The following is a 23,558-nucleotide window of genomic DNA, read 5'->3' as shown; positions in this document are numbered from 1 at the left end:
CCTCTAATTAGGGTTTTCTATTTTAAACTTTGTTGTTTTGTTTAAGTCAGTTTGGGCTTGGGACTCCTTACTACTATTCATTTTAATTTAAGCCCATATGTAACTCAGTCCATTTAAACCCATTCTTTTTATTTTACTAATCTCAACTCATTTTGATTTTACTAATCTCAACCCATTTTTTATTTTACTAATCTCAACCCATTTAAATTTTACTAATCTCAACTCATTTTTATTAACCCATTTAAATTTTACTAATGTCAACTCATTTAAATTTTACTAATCTCAACCCGTTTAAATCTTACTAATCTTAGTCCATTTAAATCTATTCATTTTAATTTTTTTATTTAAAAAAAAAAGGTTTAATTTTCTTCATAATTAAATATCAATTTCATCATAAAAAAGTACAAATAAAGATTATGTTAAAGATTAATTAGATGTGACATTTTTTTAATCTTTGAGTTGTTAGGATACAAGTGGTACAAGTTGATAGTTCTAAAACTCTCTTTATTTAACTTATTTATTTTATTTTATTTATTTATTTATTTATTCATTTATTTATTTATTTTAATGAACTAATCTAAAATCGATTTATTTATTAGATGTAACTTTTTTATCTTCGAGTTATTAAAACACAAGTTGTACTACTTGGTGGTTTTGAAACTCAATTTAAAAATCGAGAACAATAAAATATTTTTAGAGGATTAAATTAGATGTGACATCTTCTTTATTCCTTGAGTTTTGGGACACAAGTTGTACAACCTGATTCGTCTTAAAACTCGTATTTTAAAGTATTTATTCAAATTAAACTATTTTATTTTTTCTATTTTGTCAAAACATTTTTTTATCACAAAACAAATCTCAACCCATTTAAATTTTACTAATCTCAACTTATTTTTATTTTACTAATCTCAACCCATTTAAATTTTACTAATCTCAACTCATTTTTATTAACCCATTTAAATTTTACTAATGTCAACTCATTTAAATTTTACTAATCTCAACCCGTTTAAATCTTACTAATCTTAGTCCATTTAAATCTATTCATTTTAATTTTTTTATTTAAAAAAAAAAGGTTTAATTTTCTTCATAATTAAATATCAATTTCATCATAAAAAAGTACAAATAAAGATTATGTTAAAGATTAATTAGATGTGACATTTTTTTAATCTTTGAGTTGTTAGGATACAAGTGGTACAAGTTGATAGTTCTAAAACTCTCTTTATTTAACTTATTTATTTTATTTTATTTATTTATTTATTTATTCATTTATTTATTTATTTTAATGAACTAATCTAAAATCGATTTATTTATTAGATGTAACTTTTTTATCTTCGAGTTATTAAAACACAAGTTGTACTACTTGATGGTTTTGAAACTCAATTTAAAAATCGAGAACAATAAAATATTTTTAGAGGATTAAATTAGATGTGACATCTTCTTTATTCCTTGAGTTTTGGGACACGAGTTGTACAACCTGATTCGTCTTAAAACTTGTATTTTAAAGTATTTATTCAAATTAAACTATTTTATTTTTTCTATTTTGTCAAAACATTTTTTATCACAAAAGAAATTTTCTTTAAAACACACTCAACACTTCTGTATTTTTTTAACTAAGAACTACGTAGCTTTGATTTCTCCATCGCACCGGGAGATACGTAGGAGCAAGATCACATTCTTGTCAAGCACATAAATAAAAATTTCTTTTTTTTGTCCTTTATTCGTTAAGTACATATTTATTTCAAAATTCATATTTTAAATATAGTAATAATTGTTATCCATATTTAATAATAAAGAATAATAAATATACTTAAGTTAATATTAATTTTGCACAATTAATTATAGGTAACCATATTTTAACGGATGTCGTAGGGTGCTAGTACCTTCCCTACGCATAATCGACTCCCGAACTCAAAATTTGGTTTCAAAGACCACATGTTTTTTTTTACTAATTTAAGGGTTTCCCAATATTTTCCCTATTTTAAAATAAATTTTGGTGGCGACTCCATTGAATTCGAGAAACACTCGAAATTTTAGGCCGCGACAGTATCGCCCATTAGTTGCCCATGAATTTCTTCAATTTCATTAGATTCCTCATCACTCATATCATAGATATCCCTAACTTTTGCATTGAGAACAACAAGTCAATCCTTGTTTCTCTCATCATATATATAAAACACCTTTTTAGCTTGTGATGCAAACACAAATGGGTCATCACAAATATTTTTCCCAGTATGTTTTAAAAATTTGAAATTGACAAGCGTCATGCCAAACTTATCTTTCTTGATACCTTTATTAATATCAACTCAATCACATTTAAATAACACAAACTTGTACTTTCCAACAGCAGTATATCAGTTATTGCCCCATAGTAAATCTTTTGAGGTCTTTGTCTTTACAACAACTCCACTATTTTGTGTTTTCAAAAATCTCTCTCTCTTCTTTGTGTGGAATCTAAAACCATTAATCGCATAACCTGTGTATCTTCTTACTACCTCAGATGGTCCACGGGATAAACATCTAAGTTCATGAGTAACTTCTGAGCTCTTTTGTTCATCCATATGCTAGATCTAAAATATTTCATGAAATATAGTAAGTTTCTATATAAAAACAATCAGTAAAATTTAAATAATTAAATTATTATATGCTCACCCTGAGTTTAAACCACTCAATAAATTTTTGACCATGTTGCTTGTCAATTTCAAGTTGTGTCAATCGTCGTGGTCGACACTGTCTCTTAAGATGTAAAATGTGTTCTCTAAAAGTAACAGTAATAGAGTTAAAAAAATGTAATAAAAATTTCAATTGTATAAAATTGAAATATGATATGTGACTTACTCTATAAATGGAGCAACTGCATCACAATTAGAAAGCACATATCTATGTGCCTGTGCTAACTCTTTCTTGTCAAGTTTAGTTCTACTCACTTTCTTCCTCTTCCCTAATCGTAACTTTTGTTGTTTCTTTATCCCGAATGGCCTTCCATAGACTTCATCGTCATTTCTGTTAGGTCTATTGAACCTAGTTTCTACCCCAGATAGATATTGCGAACAAAACGTCAAACATTCATTGGCCAAAAATCCCTCTGCAATTGATCCTTCTGGATGGGCTCTATTACGTACAAAGGACTTAAGAGTAAGAAGAAACCTGAAAGTGAAGAAAATTTAATATATCTATGTTCTCAACATCCAAAAAAACTTGTTTAACACTTTTAATTAAACCAATTTTTATAAACATACATACCTCTCAATCAGATACATCCATCGATATTGTACCGGTCCAGCAACTTGGACTTCGTGTGCCATATGAATTACCAAATGCATCATAACAGTAAAAAATGAAGGAGGAAAAATTGTTTTCAACTGACAAAGTGTGATAACTATTTGAGACTCCAATTGTGATAGAAATTCCACATTAAGTACCTTAGAACAAATTTGCTTGAAGAAATTGCAAAGATCAACTAACACTGAAGTGACTTTATCTGGCAATGAACCCAGTAATGCTACTGGAAGAAGCTCTTGCATCAAAACATGACAATCGTAACTTTTTAGTCCAAACATCTTGTGTTGCTTGACGTGCACACAACGTGGGATGTTTGATGAGCATTCATCTAGAGCTTTTACAGTCTTGAGAATGCTTAGGAAATATTCCTTTTCTTTGTTAGTCATTTGATAGCATGCTCTAGGCAAACGCGTTGTAGTTATATTAGGACTTGGTTGAGGATGGAGCATACTTCTTATGCCCATATCTACAAGATCAGCTCGTGCCTTATAATTATATTTGGATTTTCCCTCTTGGTTTAACAATGTACCAATAATGTTGTCACATACGTTATTTTCAATGTGCATCACATCAAGATTATGACGCAATACATTATATTGCCAATAAGGCAATGTGAAGAAAATGCTCTTCTTTTTTCAAGGTTGTGTTCCATTTGCTAGACCTTTTTCTCTACATTCATTTATTTGTCTTAAAATATCAGTCCCATCAAGTCTTTTAGGAGGGATCCTTAGCTCTCGTGTTCCATCAAAATCCCCACTATTCAATCTCCACTTATGTTTGGGAGATAACCAACGACGATGACCCATGTAGCAAAAATTTTTACCATGACGTAACCACTGCGAGGTAGTTTCAATACCACAACATGGACATGCATATTGACCTTTAGTACTCCATCCAAACAAGTTAGCATATGTTGGAAAGTCATTAATAGTCCACATCATATATGCACGAAGTTGAAATGTCTCTTTCTTATAGGCATCAAATGTTTCAATTCCATCATCTCATAACTCTTGCAACTCTTGTACTAAAGGTTGCAGATAAATGTCAATGTTATTTCCAGGACCTTTTGGACCCAGAATTAATAGTGATAACATGAAGTATGGTTGTTTCATGCACATCCAAGGAGGAAGATTGTAAGGAATTAGAATGGCAGGCCAAGTGCTATGAATAATACTCTTAGTCTTGAAAGGATTGAAACCATCTGAATTAGAATTAGAATGATTGTTTCTTTTTTTTTTATATAATGAACTAAAATTTGTCAAGAACATGGTATTCAACAACAACATCAGGTCATCAACAACAAGATGTTAGGTCATCAACAACAACATCAGAACATAACAGAACATTCTCAGAACAGAACAGATCATCAACAACAACATCACATGTTTAAACAACATCACAAGTTATCAACAACAACATCAGAACATTCTCAGAACAGAACAATACAACACTACAGGTTCAGAACAAAACATTCTCAACGGGTTTAGAACAGAACATTCAGAACAGAACATTCTCACCACAGGTTCAGGTTGTGCGAAATTCAAAACAGTACAGAATGGTTCAAAACAGGTTCAAAACAGTACATAATGGTGGTTCGAGAACGGTGAGAACGACGGTGAGTGCAACTCAGGTTCGACTGGTTCGACGGCGAGTGCAGCTCGGGTTCGACGGCGAGTGCGCGACTGGTTTGATGGCGCGACTGGTTCGACGGCGAGTGCAGCTGGTTGATTGACGGCGAGAAGGAGAAGACAACGATTAGGATTCGTGACTCAGAGGTTAGGGGTCTGATTGGGGCTTAGATTGGGGCTCAAATTGGGTGAAAGAGAACAACAGTTTTGAGTTTTAGGTGTTTTGATGAGAAAGGGTTTAGTTGGTACTTGGTATTGATTTAGGTTTTGGCTCTATTAATTTTTATTTTGGCTCCATTAAAATTTGTTTTTGGCTCCATTGAAAAAATTTGGATTTTATCTCAATTTAATTTTTTTTACCTCCATTGAAAAAATTAAGATTTTAGCTCTATTCAAATTGGGTGCATTAAAAAAATTAGGATTTTGCCTCCATTAAATTTTTTTTGACTTAAATCGTGAAAGTTTTGTACAATTTTATTTTCACAAACAACTAAGATTTTGGCTCCTTTAAAAAATATATATTTTTCAATTTTGATGTCTATAGCCACATATTTAAGTGTGCAACTATAACAATTAGTGACAAATTTATGTCACTGAAGGTATAAGACACCTATACCAACAAAAACTAATTTATCTGTGGGGATAGATTGTCTATACCTACAGTTTTTAATTTTGTCATTATAAGCTTTTGTAGGTATATGTTTGTTTTCTTGTAATGTTTGAAGACATTATCATATGTTCATCCTCACAAATATAGAGAAGATAAAGAGGAATCTCTAATTAAATTAGAAGAATAATTTTAGAATTTAAGTACAGAGTATACATATAAAAAATTTATAAAATTTTGGATCAATGTACATAATTAAAGTCCCGAAATCCATAAAATATATCAAATAGATTATTGATAAAATTATAACTCAAATATCTCTTATAAATAAAATAAGAGTAGTAGTATTTGTTTTAAAAATATTATTGTGACAAATAAAATGTCTCGTATAAAAAAAAGTAAAAAATAGAAGTATTTTTCAAAAAATTATTGAAAATTTTGAAGTGACTGTAACCACCTATGTCCTAACGAAGTTCCGCCACTAATCTCAAATTTAACACTTAACAAATGTTTATAATGATAGGATGGGTATGGTAATTAACAATATAAAAATTATGTATGTATATAAAATGCATTCAACTTTATTTTGTAAAATAGTATCAATTTATAGATTTCGAAATGAGTATTTGATTCACTTCAGAATTTTCAAAGAATCTGTAGGAGGAGATTTGTGGTTATATTAACTCTATTGCATCTAGTTTATAAAATAAATGAGCACTAACCAAATCCAAAATTTAGTATGTTCACCCACATTGTAGAATTAGTTATACAACATCAACACCTTCTTGTTTTTCTATTAGTACACCATTCTCCAACACAAGTTCTAACGATTTTAAGTTAAATTTTGTTTTTAAACAATATCCGAAACATTCAAAGTGATGACGTTGTAACGATTTTAAGTTAAATTTAGTTGGAGGATGTATGTGTCAAATTTTTCATAATCATAAGATGCTTGATAGTATGAATGTAAGGGATAAAATGTAGAACGGACTCCCTACAAATTCAATTTTTTTAGTTAATAAAAAGGCGTAAAAAAATTAGTTAATAAAAATGTCACATGTTAACTAAAATCAATAAAATTTTATATAAATTTAATATTGTTTCAATAAATATTAAATCAATGACTTTGTTATTTACGGTAGAGGAAATATTATATGATATTAGTTTAGGTAAAATAAAAAATAAAATAAAAAAACAGCTGAAGTATTATACGATACAAATGTCAACTTAAACATATGAATTAAGTTGAGCTGAAACTTTTTGAATCGCAGAAAATTTATAAATAAATAACTAAAATTAAAGAAATTGATAATGGCTAGTTCATATAAGTTTGAAAGTTTTGTTGATAGAAAGAATGTATTGTTAAATTTATTGATATATATGTTACTAAAGATGAATCTTCAAAACACTTTTCTTCATCACTTTACCTTCAAAAATTGTCAATAGAAAAACACATTATTTGGATAAAACATTTTATTTTTGTTGCAAATTATTTAATCAATTGTATTGACTAATAAAGATTGGAGGAATTGGAGAAATATAAATTAAGAAATCACTAGAGAAGTCGTGAGCACAGTGCTAACATAAGTTCTTGGAGGTACAATGTACATAGACACAATTTTTTTTTCTTAAAACAGATGGAAGGTTTTATTTTATTTTTTAGAAAAATTTAGAGAAACTGAATTTGAAAATGTCATGATTTTAACTAAAGAAATTTCTATAGTTATTAAATAAAATATTAATAATGTACTTATTAAATTTAAAAAAATCATGAGAATTTCGCTTTAGGCCTCTTTATATGTTGGCTGATCTTGTTCAAAAGAAGTATAAAATATAGAAATTGTGACATATTTGTTGAGAAATTAGATAATGTCTTTGATTAGAAGAAGACTGTATATCATAAATAAGACAATATCAACATCAATGTATACTCATCAAAAAGTACACGTTATGGAGGAAAGAAAAACGATTCGAGCATTGCATAAACTCTTTAAAAAAAAATTCTTCATTAAATGACATGAAATTCTCCATGAAAAGAAGTATTTTTCTTAAGCTCAAAATTCATTAAAAATAAATAAATAATTAGGGACATAAATCTAACTAAAAAAAATCAAAAAACGAGATATTTTTTGGCAACACCTCTATTTATAAAAAGAATTATACAATATCTTCAAGTCTTGAGTAATACTATGATTTGATAATAATAATAATAATAACATTTGAATGCGAATATTCAATGTTATAATTTTAAATTGACTTCTAAATAAAAAAAATAAAAAAATAAATAAATAAATAAAAAGTCACAGTAATTACATGTTTCTACGATCTAAAATTTTGTTTGTTTTTTTTTTTTGTAATTATTTTCTCTTTTTTGTGTACAAGATTAATTGAAAAAATTTTATTTTATAAAATACAGTTGATTTTTAAATTTGAAGTGAATGTACAATTTATTTCATGATTTTCAAAGTATTCGAAAGTGATTCAAATATTTATGATTATTTCTATTAAATTCAATTTGCAAATCCAACCTAAACCTTTATGTTCAAACATGCTTTGAAATTACTTGTATGACATCATATCCAAGTAAGGATGTCCTACAAAACTATGGTGTACCATAAGTGGTCACCGTTTTTCAAACAATAATGACATATATTGGGAGATTAAACGTGGAATATGGTTAAGGATGCTTTTGCTATAGGTACTTTTGATATTGCTATTTCAAATATTTTTATTGATTTTGATTCTAAAAATTGATCATCCTTTAAATGTTAGAGTTTAAGTCTATTGGTCTCTAACTCTCTATTGTACAATTTATTTATAAACTGATTTACTATATAAAAATATTATTTTTGTGAATGCGATAAAATAGAAAGATAAAAAATGACATATATAATTCTAATAACATCATATAAAAAATGTACACTACAACTAGCTCATTATGCATAGAGTTTCTAATCATAATTCTATTTCTTGATGTTCCATCATAGACCTCCTCAATTCTAGTAGCTGTCAATGCATTCAGGACTGCACTCTCCCTCATAATATTATGTGGACTAAACTTTTGGCTATAGTAGTAGGCCTAATAATAAAGGGTTTAAAAAAAAAACTCTGCATATGTGATTTAGGCTGCAACATTAAAGATTTTTTTATCTCTTCAACTTTGTCAATAATTGAATATTTGGATAAACTTGTAAGACTTAGGCATGCATGATGAGGAAGGCCATTGTACCAAAGAAAGAAAGCAAAGAGAAAAACTCACTACAAGTAGATTTTATAGACCCAACTTTGGAGATCACCTTGTCTTCTGCAAAATTATCATCAAAAGTGTCACTAATTTGAATAAAATTTATATTTAGTGAAAATTTGTTTTCTTTTATATAAAAATAAAAAATAAAGAACTTTATAGAAATCAAAGATGAAGACACTTACTACACTCTTTTGGATGACACAAACACTTCAATCCAGCACCACATTTTCCATTAGGCTTCTCACAGCCTTTGCAAATATCTGGTACATGATTTGGAATATTAACAGATATTCTTATTCCATCATTTGAAGAATTTCTTCTATGTACACAGCTGTAATGAGAACAGTTCAAATTTTCAGATATAGAAGAATTTGAAGCCAAGAAAGGTGGTTGAGTGCTGATATTTCCAAAGTAGTTTGTATGATTATGTTGGTGTATAGAAGAACCTAATATGAAATTGAATAGCAGTAAGAATTGAAGAAGATAGAGTTTGTTGTGTGGCTTCATGTTCATGTCACTTTTCTCTAATATCAAATGTAAAATTGTTTGCTTAATTGTTGGAATATTGTAGTGTTTCTTTCTTGATGATGCTTGATTGTAGCTAGGAAAGCATAATGTTAAGACCTAGAGAAACTCTACTTTCAAAATGACTTTCCATTTTGGCCCCATGGCTAGATTAAAGACTTTCCTTTTTCCTCCTTTTTTTGTCACTAGAAAAAGGCCACATTACTTTTGAGGTATCTTGTCTTGGTGTAGAACTTTTTAGGCCATCCTTCATAAAGTTTTTGTAAATTATTTTATTTCCAAAGGCTATGTATAACACTAACAAAAATTGTGTATCAATACACAAATGGTTGATTGTCGTTTCAACCACTACTCCTGTGATTTATTTGTTTACCTGTTCGCCGCTTTGTATCTTGAGTCATTGTTGTAATACTATACTCCAACACTCTTTTTTTATTCGGATGATTTCTCCCTTATTTTTACGAAATTCACTCTGATTGTCATGTTTCGAACAACTGAAAGTTTAACACATAATACAGTCAAGTTCAATGATTTAGAGTGTTTGTCTATTTTTTTATATTGGATAACCGCTCCTCTTATGATAATCACTCTGGTCGTCATTCTTTGGCCAACCAATTACCTAACCCACAACACAATTGGCTTAAAGGCCAATAATAGCTTGGAGTGGTTTGCCAATTTTTCCTGCCACCGTAACTTCAATTTTCAGTCATTTTGGTACTGATAGACAATGGCTATTTCCAATAGGTCATATTGCATGATTCAATGTCTTTCACTATTGATAATCATTTCAATGTCTTTCACTATTGATAATCATTTCAATGTCTTTTGTGTTTAGGCTTTATTAGACAAAGTACATGATATTATTCATGAGCAGTTAATGAAGACCACAATTGTTTACTTTAACTTTGAATATTTCAGTATACTCCCCTTTATTGCAATCTTTATGTTTGTTTGTGAATTTCTTTTAATATTTTGGGTTTTGGAGGCATATTAAATGTGTCGTTACATATAAGAAATTGGAAGAGAATTAACATATTAACAAATTAGAAGTATATATTAAGATAGACACGGATATTAAAATTACAAATGACACGTTAATATCAGTAATAATTTGAGTAAATAGAAGTAATTGAATATAACTAACTACATTTATCTAACATCAGACATGTCTTCGATCTAAAGTGTCGGTACTAAATAAATATCAACTCCGTTCCATTAATTGGAAAATAAAAGTAGAAATTGCATGAGACTTGTAGCAACAGACTAAAAGTACTTGATCAACATACACTTCAAAGATTGAAACTTAAATTGCTTGAATTGAATATATTTGGATCATGCTGGTGCTTTGACAAGTTTTGATGGAAAATCAAGCACCACAATCTTCTCAAGAGCAGATGAAAATATCTTGGAAAACTCAACATGACTTGGGTGAATTTGGAATGCAGCTAAATCCTCTTTCCCATTGAATGTCATCAAGAAAGCATGAGTGAAACCTTGGGTCAGCATTTCATGGTTTTCAATGTCTTTTCCCCTGTTATTATACAACATATAATACAAGCATATCATAGTGATAATTGTTTGTACTTTTGCACTAGGGCTGAGATTTTTAAATTTTATATTTTTAACCGTTCGATTAATCTAACAGCGAATAATGTTGATTAAGGTTTTAAATAAAAGTCTGCGATTATGATCTAGGCTACGACATCAAGACTTTTGATGTCTCTATGACCACAAAGCAATTGAGATCGTATCGACCACATTTGAATGTGATTCTTTTAAAACCTCGTCATTAGATTAATTCAATAGTTCAAATGTGGTTGTTAAACTATTCCAAAAAAAAAAGGAAAAACTTAAATGGTCATACCATTCAAAGGACTTGACATGCTGAATTCCAGAAATCATTTTCTCCAAGTCTTGGATAAGCTCTTCAACTTCCACACCATCCTTGAACTTAACAATCACATAGTGATTAAATATCCCCATGACTTCAATACAAAGTTTTTGCTATGAACCAAAACAAGTCCTAGTAACCAAATATATATGCACAAAACAAAACTTACAATGTGAACATGTCACAATTTTGCTGTCAAGTCTCACAGTCCCTATATCTGACCACAATGTCAGATCCTCTTTTTTTAGGAGACAAGATTCACAGAAAAGATGCCACTAACATTTATATATAGACCCACAATTGACAAAATTATACTCCATCCATATTCAATAGTATAATTTGTCTCATGCAATTGTCTTTGCACATGAATAAAGACCTTTGGTGGTGTCATTCCTCTCTAGAAGTTTGAGTTATGTACTGTTCTCACATAGGGTCAGAAAAAACATTATGATAATATATATATATGGTAGATTCTTTTCTTTATTAACTTTTTCTATTTGTATACGTAGAAAATTAGTGTTATTTGATGGACTTTTTCTCTTTGTCCTTTCCATGTGCATTGCACCACCATGGTAAATTTTGAACAGGACTGTTATTTCAACAACAATTTGGACAACTAAATTCAACAATTTTTTAAGAGTTAACGCAATCACACATATGGTTAATGCAGTTTAATAAGTGAGTAATAGTTATATCAAAATTAAATAATTCATTAATTATCGATTAAATTTTATTAATTACAAATTTAAAAATTATTAAACTAAGGTAGCTAATGAGTTGCAATGCGCCAGTAGTATCTGTTAATTAAATCATACATTACGTTTAATCACATTTATAAATTGTATTCCAATGTTTTAAAATAGATGAGTCGTTCGATTATTTTATATATATTAAAAAAAAGTGTATAAATAAAAAAGAAAATATTACTTTTAGCAAATTATCTTCGTTAAAAATTGATGCATTATTATTGTCATAAATGTATTATACAAAATACTATATTGTAAATGATACAAGTATTATTAATTAAATAATATAATTAAAAAAATACATTAAAAATTAAAATTATTTAATATTTTAAAATAATTTTTTGTCTTCAAATAAATCAATTATTTTAAAACAGATAATTAATTATTTAAAATATTGTCTCCCAATGTAGTATTGTGTATACTATCAGCAAGGAATCTTAACTGAACAACCACTAGTAGGGCCTCTCTGAGGTGAATAAAGAACAAAGATGTCTCACTGATTTTCATCAACTCAGATAATGTCACATTGATAGACGTATCTTTCACATGCTATTTAATTCAAATAATATCTTTTTTTAATTGTACATGCTTTTAAAAATAATAAATCATAGTTGAAGAGTCACTCTCTTAATAATTTTGTTAATATTTTTTTTAATAATTTGTTATGATACAGGTGTAAAATATTCATTTACTACACTGATAACTAACCTCATAAAACTTGGATGACTATTTCTAATAGGCTCTCTCATCCCATCCCAACATTTTTTTCATAAAATTGAATGAATATCTTGTTTAAAACATCTAGATCTAATATTTCTAATATTAACATAACATAAAATTAATAATCATATTTCGAAGATTAACATAACAAAATTAATAATCGTTCTCATGTTATGTCATCAATAAAGTCGGCAAAAAAGTGTCATAAGCATATATGGTCAAAAAAGTAGTGGGGTAATATGATAATTAAGATATAGATTCAAATACGCAATCTCTCATTTCTCCACTCAAAAAAATAGTAGAATTATTTGATAATTAAGATGCAAATTTAAATACGCAATCTTTCACTTCTCCACTCAAAAAGTAGTAGAATTATTTGATAATTAAAATGCAGATTCAAATACGCAATTCCTCACTTCTCCACAATTAATATCCACAATTAATATGTGTGAAAGTTTTGCCAATAGACTCTTTAGAATAAAAAATTATTTAGCACATTAAAAATATTACTATTTTTTGAAAGTTAATTAGTTTAGTTAAAAAATTTAAGTTCATATTGTTGGTATATATGACCTCGTAATAAGCGGAATATATCAAAATGTATCAGTTCTTTATGAAATTAAATCAATTTCATATACACAGCGAAAATTAAATTGTGGCATACAAGATTAGCAAGTTTTATTAGATTGATATGAGATTAATCAAGATGCATACAAGTCAAATTATCAGATTAAACAATATTACTTATTACAGAATATGTTTAACATGCATCTAATTTCAATCACATATACAGATATATCAAGATAGTAAATCAAAGGAGATAAGGGTTAGAGAAGATTGCACCAAGGATTTATACTGGTTCAGTTGTCCACTTGACAACCTACATCCAGTCCTGCAAATCCAAACGGATTTCAGATTTTCTTCTCCAATAGAAAGAATCAATTACAGATTGTCCAGTTTTCTCCCCGAAACCTATCTATCTTAATGATCTCTTTCCTATTGATCACCCTCTGATCCTTGTAGATACTCAGCAACCTATCACAGAATCAAAGTACAACTTTTTCTTGTTGAGCACTCTCACCCAAGAAAGTAGTCACCAGTTTCTAGCTGGATTTTCTCGTTTTGTTTTTGTTTCAAAGAATTATTACAAAGAGATTACAGAAAGAACAAAAAGTAGTCTTCAATCTTGGTCAAAAATGGCTTCTCATAATTCTTGATATCAATGATTTGTTTATGAGAATCCTTGTCTTTCAAGATCACTTTTCCAGCTATCTTTTTGATTGTTGATAATCCTCTTTTTCTATTTGATCTGAAAAAGTAATCTCAATGTATTAACCAAGTGTTATTGTGTATCAAGAATATTCAATGTATATTTCAGATTGATATCATTGTTATTATCATTCATGTTATTGAAAGACAGATTGAAGACAGTTTATATAGTTTCTGAAAAACACATTAATCAATCGATTTACCAATCGATTTCGTAAAGTGATAAACCAGTCTAATCGATTTGCCAATCGATTATCGTGTGTCTTGTTTTTCTTGAATCTTGAAACTATATAACCCAATCGATTTACCAATCGATTCTTTAAACAACATTTCTCAGTGATTATGTTAAGACTGATATGAATCGATTTCGTAATCGATTGCAGATGTTATGTTCAAACTGAAACACATATCAATCGATTCCATAATCGATTTATCAAATCTTCATAATCGATTAACAAATACTTAAAATCGATTTGGTCACACGCTCAGAGTTCACTGGGTTTTCAAAAGGTTTTGTCAATCGATTTGCCAATCGATTGAGTTTAAGTCAGTGACTCAGCTATTTTGATACTAATCGACGTGCCAACCGATTTGTATGTATTTGTCTGAAAACGTTCTTACCTGGGATTTGGTTCAATCGATTTCCCAATCGATTTCGACCAAATTTAACTTGATTGAAATATTACAACATAGATTGTCCAATCGATTTGTATGTCACAGGAAAAGTTATTTTGCAAGAGATTTTTAAGTAATCGATTTGCCAATCGATTACCCTTAAAACTGGGTTTCCACTGTGACTTATCCAATCGATTTATTTCAATCAGGTTTACTTTGTGAATTGTATAATCGATTTGTCAATCGATTACCCTCAAAACTGGGGTGCCACTGACTTGTGCATTTTCAATTTCTAATTCAGTCAGTCGATTGCCCAATCGATTATACCAACACAAACAGTTGTGTTTCCTTACACCTTTGTTATGAAATCGATTTCCCAATCGATTTGCTTTAGTCAAAAGTCAACTTTTGTTGATTTCTTGTGTTTCAAGCAACCTGTTCCAAGTGTGTAGGATTTGATTGTTGTTCCTGAAATGTTGCTCAATTCAAATATTAGATTTATCATGTATTGTATGAACATTGTTGAATTATTAATTATGTCAAAATTAGGAATCAAAGGATCAAAATCCAACACATATTTTGAAATATAAAAATAAATAATTGAGAGATTATTGATAGAGTGGTTGTCATTTGTTCTTAAACTGTTGTATGTATGAGTATCTAGTGTTTTTTAATCATTTTGTCTAAATATAAAAAAATAAAAAATAAAAGTAGCTCTTATCTTGCTTTGCTCTCTTTCAGTCTCTCAGGATAGTTTTAGAAATCATTTTAGCAAATATGCTTTTGCAATATCCGTTAATGAAGTTGGGACCGCAGTTGTAATTATGTTGCAAACTTGTATATTACTGCACAATGCAAAAAATAACGATCAATTGCATTTGCAGAACCATAATTTAAATTGATGAAATCCAATTAAAACTTCCAATAATAGAGATCAGTAGTGTTGGTTATGAAATGATGTGTGAAGGAAATTTATTGGATACTTTTATTTATTAGACCAATAATTCAATTGGTAATCTATCTTAATCACAAGTTAGGAACAAAAACCTTTAAGACAGTTGAATTTTTTGTGTTTAGAATATTCATAAAATTTCTCTTTATTCAATCATCTGATGATACGTTTACTCAAATAATATGCATTAATAAATACTCCTAGGTTACTTTCAGACAGAAACGTGAAACATTTTATATTGCCATCGAAAATCAAATCAATGTTCCAAGAAAAAGTCACTACTTTCTAGCGATTTCTTGGCTTTGTGATATCCTGAGATATTGGAGCTATAAAATAATTAATTCATTTGAAAACTGTATAAAAAGTAATTCAGTTTTATGATAAAAAAATATTTAATTGTAGTTTTAATCCCCTTATTTTAGTTGAATCGGGAAAGTGGTTCCCTCATTTTATTTATTCTCAGTTTTGGTCCCTCAAACAGAATTTTGATCCAAAATTTGATAAAATTTTATTTTTTTTGCGTTTATTTAAGTCATACTATACCTCAAGACCTCGTGGTGCAACAATTGTACCTGAAATCTATAATGCGTAGTGGGATTTTGAAAAATGACACTTCAACAAATTTTGAATCAAAATTCTGTTTGGCGGACCACATCTGGAGAGAAATAAAATGAGGAACTATTTTCGTGATTCAGCTAAAATAAGGAGACTAAAACTGCAACTAAACCTAAAAATAATATAAAAAAACTTCATTTTAAAAGACAACAAAATTATTAGCTATTCAAAAATTTTAATGAAGAAAAAAAGATTTGGTTTTAATTATAGCTTTTTTGTTCTTTAACTTACTTTTTTTTACTATTATGCATTTCCATCCAAACCTTAAAACGAACTCATCCTAACTCCATGGATGGATTAGACATGGGAAATAAATATTGTAACATAATGACATACATACAATTTATGTTAATATATTTTTATTGCTTTAATAAAAGCAATCAACTTTGTCAAAAAAAAAGTACCAACTTGAAAATGATGGAATTGGTTAAGTGGAGTAGAAAAAGGGAAAATAACAATATCATGGTTCCCACCGTGATTGAAGAATTGAGAATGGTGAAGCGAGCGGCGAATTGAGAACGAGAAGGATGATTGCTGGATATTTTCATTTTCAATTGCACAAACTTTAAGCAAATTTAGAAAAGAATAATGATTTAATAAACCCTGAAATTTGAAGGCTTTCACGAAGCATACCAACTAGTTGATGATGAAAACCACGTAAGATATTACACTAATGTAGTTTATACATATTTAAGGTCCAAAATGACACTTTTTAAAATTAAAAGACCAATTTAAACGGAAAAATTAAGTTAAAGAACAAAAAGATAATGAGAAAAAGAAATATACAGCATCAGTATAACGTATAAACGTTGATTGATTTCATTATTTATTACATAATTATAAATTTTATCATCAAATAACTGCTCAAATCAATAGTTTGTATTTGTTGTCGGTGTAAAACATTATGGAACTTGATCCCAAAGATAATTACCAAATAACTGAGGACTTTTATCATAACATACTACCGCTTTTATTGTTACAAGTTTTATAGAACAAAATTAAGTTAATGAATGCGGGAAAATAATAACCAAAGAAGTAGAGACTCCCTTAATCAAACACACAATTTTCAAGTCTTTTGGTTCAAAATTGAAAATTTGAAAATTCATATTAAACCAGTTTGAACCATAATATCAGAACATATGCATTACTATCCAGATATTTGAGCAGATTCTAATTTAGTTGATTATTTTTTAATCACATGTTTCGTCCATAAAAAACAAACTTGGGAAATTTGCATTCAACAATTTGAGTTCGAGATCTTATTCAATTTAGATTAAGGAACAGAGCAACAATTAACCGAAACCGAAATTCATTCAAAATTCTGAATTCATATTACAACTGGCTTCATAAATAGCATTTCTTTTTCCTACCCCCGATACAACTGATTCCTATTTTTCTTACTCCCCCACGATCTAATTCCATTTTATATTTTTTTCTATAGCATCAAAAGTCACAAAAAGGATGATGCATTAACCTAGAATATCCGGAAGAACAACTATGCTAGATTAAAAGGATATTCCCATTTTAAATGCTTACATACTCAACTCTTTCCATGACAAGCGACTCATATGCTCTGGAGTGTATTCCAAACTACAATATATCCATGCACTCGCGCTCAGAAGGCTCATGTTTCTGTTCCACAAAACTAAGACCTCGTGCCTTGCTCTTGAGACTAGAAATACGCTTACGGTGGCCACGACCATGTATGTGTTGTTCCCATTCATGTAATCCTCTAAGAACCCGATCACCGCATGCCTGTCAACAGAAAGGTCATAAGAAACAGAATATGTTTGACGGTGTTGCACCAAAAGATTGTACAGGTGCTATAAATGATTATTCCATATCACCCTTTCTCTCATATCTAAGTGCCAATATCAGAGTGTGTCCATGCAGAAAATAAGGTTGAGTCAACTATAAAAAATTATATAAAGCATGAAGACATAACATAATGAATCTGTAACATTGTTACAGTACACATGGCAAATTTTGTGTATCGCATTTTAAACAAAAAATTAGGGCCTTCAAATGTAAATTTTCAGTTAAACTTTAATCTGTTAGTTTAAAAAATTGATTCCCTTTAAATTTCTCTGCTTTGCAATTTGTGGTACAAAATAGCACCAAGACCTCACAAGCATTGTGTTGCAACTTGCATCATAGAACTGATCATAAGAATCACCCACCCCATTTCCCACATAAAGAAGCAAAATAACACATTTTTCGTTCTAAAACAAACGGAGCCAATGCCCCATGCCATGTGGATTATAAAACATAGCAGACCTTGCATGTGTATTGAGTCCAGAGGTCCCTGTGGATTATTTTCGTCCCACTGCTATTTGACATCCCAATGGTCGACGACAAGCTTCCATCCTCACTCAGGAAAGATGTAACTATCTTCTTGGCAGATTCAACCACTTGGCTATTCCATACATCATTTGATTTGCCTAAAACATAAAATATTGAAATCAATATACAATTCAAAAAGTTAATTGATGAAAAAATAAACACGGAAAATATACAAGATTGAGACAGCTTACTCAATATTGACTCCGTGGAATCAACATAGCGTATATCCCAACTAAACAGTGTTTGCAGTCGACTGAGCATCCTCTTCTGTCATTAACAAAGCTTCCATATCAATCTTAGACTTCAAATTTATGTACAATAGTCAAGTCAATATAGAAGAGCTTAGCAATGGTGATCAATGATTATTCAATCATTTCTATTATTTTTTCTTCAAACTAACATGGTATTTAGCAAAAACATGTTAAATTACAGAAGCAAGAACAAAATTATAGACAACCAAAAAAACCTCTGGTAGAAATTCTAAAATTTCTAAACAAGAGTCTGAGACCCAAAAACAAAATTCCCAATATTGTGCAACCTTCAACGTGAAATAAATGTCCTCCAAAAGAAAATAATATATTTCAAATGTAATCAGAAGTCAGATGAAGCATCTCGAATGATTTCCTATGTGGCCAGATTAATCAGAAAAACAACTCATTTTCAGTTTCCTTGCATATCTGACCAAAAGAAATGTTCTGTCAAGAATGCTCCTTTAGGAAAGTCATAGAACAAATGACATTATTTTTACCTGACGGCGGACAAGTCTCCTGGTATTAACCTTTACTTTCTCAATTGCTTCTTCCAAATGAATTGTTGATTCAGTGTCAGAGGAAGATCTCAACCACTCCATCAAATTGCCATAAAACAATGGCTCACCATTTTCTAAGCTTGATCCCTCGGTTGATCCATCCTCTCTTTGATTTATGTTTTTGATAACACAAGTTCTAAGAAGATGCTCAAACTCACGAACACCAATGGCCTGTCGCAAACCTCTGGTATAATCTGCATTCATAGTGTAAATGTCATAGACTTCATTGAGTAACCCTGCATCCATCATGTCATCTACCCGCTGCTCTACATATCTGTCTAGTACAGGGAGAGATGCGTCCACACATATAAAACAACAATCATATCTTAAGTTATCAGCTTGACCCCACTTCTGCCCTGCCACAAGCAAGACCAGTATTATTTAAAAGGCAAAAAAAAAAGATTTAACTGACATCTTCGTGATTGTTACAGACTCAAAAAATTTCCCAAGCATAACTGATTCCAGGGGAAATGACATTCCCATGTCTTCATTTTTATTCCCATGATGAGGGTGAGTAACTGAGTATCCTCTTTCCACTGACATGATAATATAAGTGGCACTATAACATAACTTCAATTCCCACCTCTCTTCCTCCCAGCATTTGAATTTTAAAAAAAAAAAAATTCTGTAAATGTTGAGCATGAACCAAACAAGTCTGTGAGTTTTCCACAAAATGTCATCTCCAAGAAAATCATTCTAATTATACACCTTGAAACAAACCCCACCTAAGGGAAAAGATAGTATATTGAATTTGCAATTAGTACATGAGTATTAAAGAAAATAACAAACCTCTGCTGCCTGTCCTTGAAAAACCTTACTGGGAAGAGCACCAGTTCGAGAGTACAAACTAATGTATTGATTTATCTAAAAACAAAAATAAATAGAACTTGTAAATATATCATCCCCAATTAAGAAATTCGAATAAAAGCTTGCCTTCAGCAAAAATTAAAAGCTTGCCTCAGATATTAATTAAAAGTGTATAATACTTCTGATAGATGTATAATGTATGACAGAACTTTAAAATTTTCCCTAAAATTATAAGAATTACAATCTTATACATGCATAAAATGGAATTTTGGTGTGTATATAAGATGGCCCTTTGTACATGTCCTAAGAATAATAAATTATGAAATTACACCTCCAACCTTTCTATGATTATTTGGATGGATTCTATTTGCTGCAACCGGATCAATATCTTTAAGCAAATCATAACTGTAGCTTGAACTGTCAACTTCAGCAACAAAATCATCATCATGCCCTGTGATACCTACAAATTACAAATATAGTTCAGCTAAGTTATAGATTTATTAAACATGAAGAAAAATTAGAGAACCAGAATAGCAATTTACCAGGTGAATCAGCCAAATAGTTTTCATCCAAATTGTCTGTTGAATCGTCTAGAAGAAACGGACTCACCAGAGCCTGAAGAGCATGACAGGAAAAACTGTCAGTACATAAGAAAAAATGTAGATAATAGCACCTTGAAACACATCTAGCTGGAGTAAAAAAAATGATAGACTTTAATGACTATGCAAGAAAACATATCGCTTCATAATATTAATTTCTAAAACATTTCAATATTTATCCACTTAACAAAATACAATATAGCACTCGCCCAGACACGGACATCATACACAACACCAACGTATAGACATGCCTTTAATAAGAAGTACCAGTGCTACATAGGTAAGATATAATTGGATATAAAATATTTTGAAGACATTCACTCCATGGCTAATAAGCTCCAAAATAATAGTAAAATAAACTGGAAAAAAATGATAGAACATAAAAATGAGCATGGAATGTGGAAGATTCAAAAATCACCAAATTCGTACCTGTATATAGTAATTAGTACCACCAACTATAACAGGTAAGTGTTTACGAGACAATATGTCATCAATAATCTGCAAAATAAAAAACAATTCTCTTATTAAAAAATGAAGTAAAATGAAGTAAAATGCGAAAAGAAATTACAATAATAATAAAACAATTCTCTTATCAGAACTTACGGGAATAGCAGAATCACGAAAAGTTTTGGCTGTGAATTCAAAGTTAGGGTTTACAGTACCCAAGAGATGGTGCGGCACTCCTAAAACAGACCAAAACGATGTTTAAAAAACGGAAAGAGAATCGAAGTGGGAGGGGGAATCAGGTGTGAATAGGATACGGTGGTACCGTTTTGTTCAGAGAAGGGGAGTTTGTTGGTGAGAATATCGAGGCCACGGTAGACTTGCATGGAATCAGCGTTGATGACTTCGATGGAGAAGTGGGAGGCTAAATCAACGGCTAGCTTTGATTTACCAGAACCTGTGGGGCCCGTTATAACTAACACCTTTGGTCGTTTTCCATGGCTAGGGTTTTGAGTTACGCTGTTTTCCGTCGCCATTGCGTCACTCACTCTCTTTTGCTCCTCTTCTTCGACTCACTACTGGAATCACGTAATAACTTTTATTTCCATCGCTCTTTAGTAATAACTTTTATTTTATAAGTCTTTTTTTTTTTCTATTTATCATTTTTTTTATAATTCCTCGCTTTTTTTTTTTTTCTAAAGAAGATATTCATATTTCTTTCTCAAGCAAAAATAGATTGAGAAATGTAAGTCTTTATATCAATTTTTTCATCCAATCAATTTTGTTGTTGTTTTTAACGCGTATATATGTACCATTTCAGTTGTCGTACAAATGTCCCCTATTTAATAAAAAAAAAATTGGGACACTTAGTCGCTAAAACAATTCTTCTGGAGATAAGGTAGTGCTCAAAAATATTAAAATTGGAAAGTTATATATATATATATATATATATATTCAATTGTTATTATTAAAGATTCTCAGATAAAACATCATGATTACTTTTGACAGAGGCAACCTATTATCTTGACGTTATTATTAAGGTAGACAATATTATGCTTACTTTTGACTTTTGCAATGTATTATTAAACTTTTTACTATTTTCTTTATTAAAGTTGAATTAGTAGTGTTATCTGAATTATGTAAGGGCATTAATGTAAAATAGTTTTATTGTAATCTGAGACCTATCTTTCCATTATAAAAGGAAGTGGTCCTTTATTATGCAAGACATTCGCAAAATTATTTAAAAAGTTTGTCAATCGTTATTCGTTACCTTGCAATTCCCTTATTCTCTGAAAGAAATAATTGTAAGTTTTAGTAAAACTGTTTATTGAAGTATACTATTACCCTAAATAAATATATCCATCCTTTGCTTAGCTTGCAATTCCCTCATTTATTATAAATGTTTATTGATACCATAATGAAGATGAAGTAAATCATGATAAACATAAGTATACCATACTTCAATAAAGCAAAACATAATCCATAAAGAGTTATGTGAAAATAATGGTAAATCGTCAAGAAATATATCTAATTTAGTTGTTAATAAGAAAACAGTTTAAAAAACTAATTGAAAGTAAGCAAAGTTCATAAATTTATTCATGATTATAATTTAAAACTTACAATTATTTCTTTTATATAACGAGGGAATTGCAAGGTAACAATTGACAAACTTTTTAAATATTTTTGCGAATGCCTTGCATAATGAAGGACCACTTCCTTTTATAATGGAAGGATAGATCTCATATTACAATAACGTCTCTAAATTAATTTACATTGATGCCTTTACATAATTCAGTTAACACTAATAAGGGAACAGTAAAAAGCTTAATAATACATTGCAAAAGTCAAAAGTAAGCATAATATTGTCTGCCTTGATAATGACACCAAGATAATGGGTTGCCTTTGTCAAAAGTAATCTCGATGCTTTGTCTGGGAATCTTTAATGATGACAATTGGTTTTTCGTTTAATGCCTTGGGTCAAGAGTGCGGTCACATCTTGCCTTTAATAATTCAGCTAACTTTAATAATTTAGATTCCTTCTATTCCATAGCAATCATCCACATCTTGCCTTTAATAATTCAGCTAACCTTAATAATTTAGATTCCTTCTATTCCATATCAATCATCCTCATTTTGTTGAGTAAAGCTTTGAGATGATTCTACGGAGTCTTCATCATTATTGTCTGATTCAGTAATTGCCTTTTGTAATTTCTTTAAAAATTATTTTTTATTTGAAGAAGCTGATAATTCTGCCATAATCTTGGATTTTTCTGCCAAGAATTGTGCTTCTTTAATATTCTCTTTTGGCTTAATAAGAAATTTAGGATTTCTTCTAAACCATTCTAAGAGTGTAGAGTCTTTTAATAATTATGGATTAAATTTGTTCCACCATTTAATTTTAATAACTCTGAATACCCAGTTAATATTAGAATTAGGAATTGATAATTCTTTTTTATATGTCCAC

General features: G+C 29.7%; 2 protein-coding genes across 2 annotated transcripts; both read right to left on the bottom strand.

Annotated features, from left to right (window-relative positions):
- Positions 1-10,319: 10,319 nt before the first annotated feature.
- Positions 10,320-11,566, bottom strand: LOC101506883 (stress-response A/B barrel domain-containing protein At5g22580-like). The gene is made up of 2 exons (XM_004506086.4): positions 11,151-11,566; positions 10,320-10,817 (listed from the first exon to the last, which is right to left on the bottom strand). Exons 1-2 carry the CDS (start codon positions 11,267-11,269, stop codon positions 10,619-10,621), a joined length of 318 nt encoding a protein of 105 aa, XP_004506143.1. The 5' UTR covers positions 11,270-11,566; the 3' UTR covers positions 10,320-10,618.
- A 5,820-nt stretch (positions 11,567-17,386) lies between these two features.
- On the bottom strand, positions 17,387-21,771 carry LOC101507212 (tRNA dimethylallyltransferase 2). Its single transcript, XM_004506088.4, has 10 exons — positions 21,421-21,771; positions 21,255-21,334; positions 21,081-21,149; positions 20,595-20,667; positions 20,391-20,512; positions 20,035-20,109; positions 19,186-19,596; positions 18,629-18,704; positions 18,372-18,535; positions 17,387-17,849 (listed from the first exon to the last, which is right to left on the bottom strand). The coding sequence occupies exons 1-10, from the start codon at positions 21,629-21,631 to the stop codon at positions 17,685-17,687; spliced, it is 1,446 nt and encodes a 481-aa protein (XP_004506145.1). The 5' UTR covers positions 21,632-21,771; the 3' UTR covers positions 17,387-17,684.
- Between the last annotated feature and the right edge of the window lie 1,787 nt (positions 21,772-23,558).

This window comes from Cicer arietinum, chromosome 6, assembly GCF_000331145.2.
Source record: "Cicer arietinum cultivar CDC Frontier isolate Library 1 chromosome 6, Cicar.CDCFrontier_v2.0, whole genome shotgun sequence".
NCBI classification, from domain to species: Eukaryota; Viridiplantae; Streptophyta; class Magnoliopsida; order Fabales; family Fabaceae; genus Cicer; species Cicer arietinum.
Note: the sequence above shows the minus strand (reverse complement) of the source record. Positions and strands in the feature narration are given on the sequence as shown.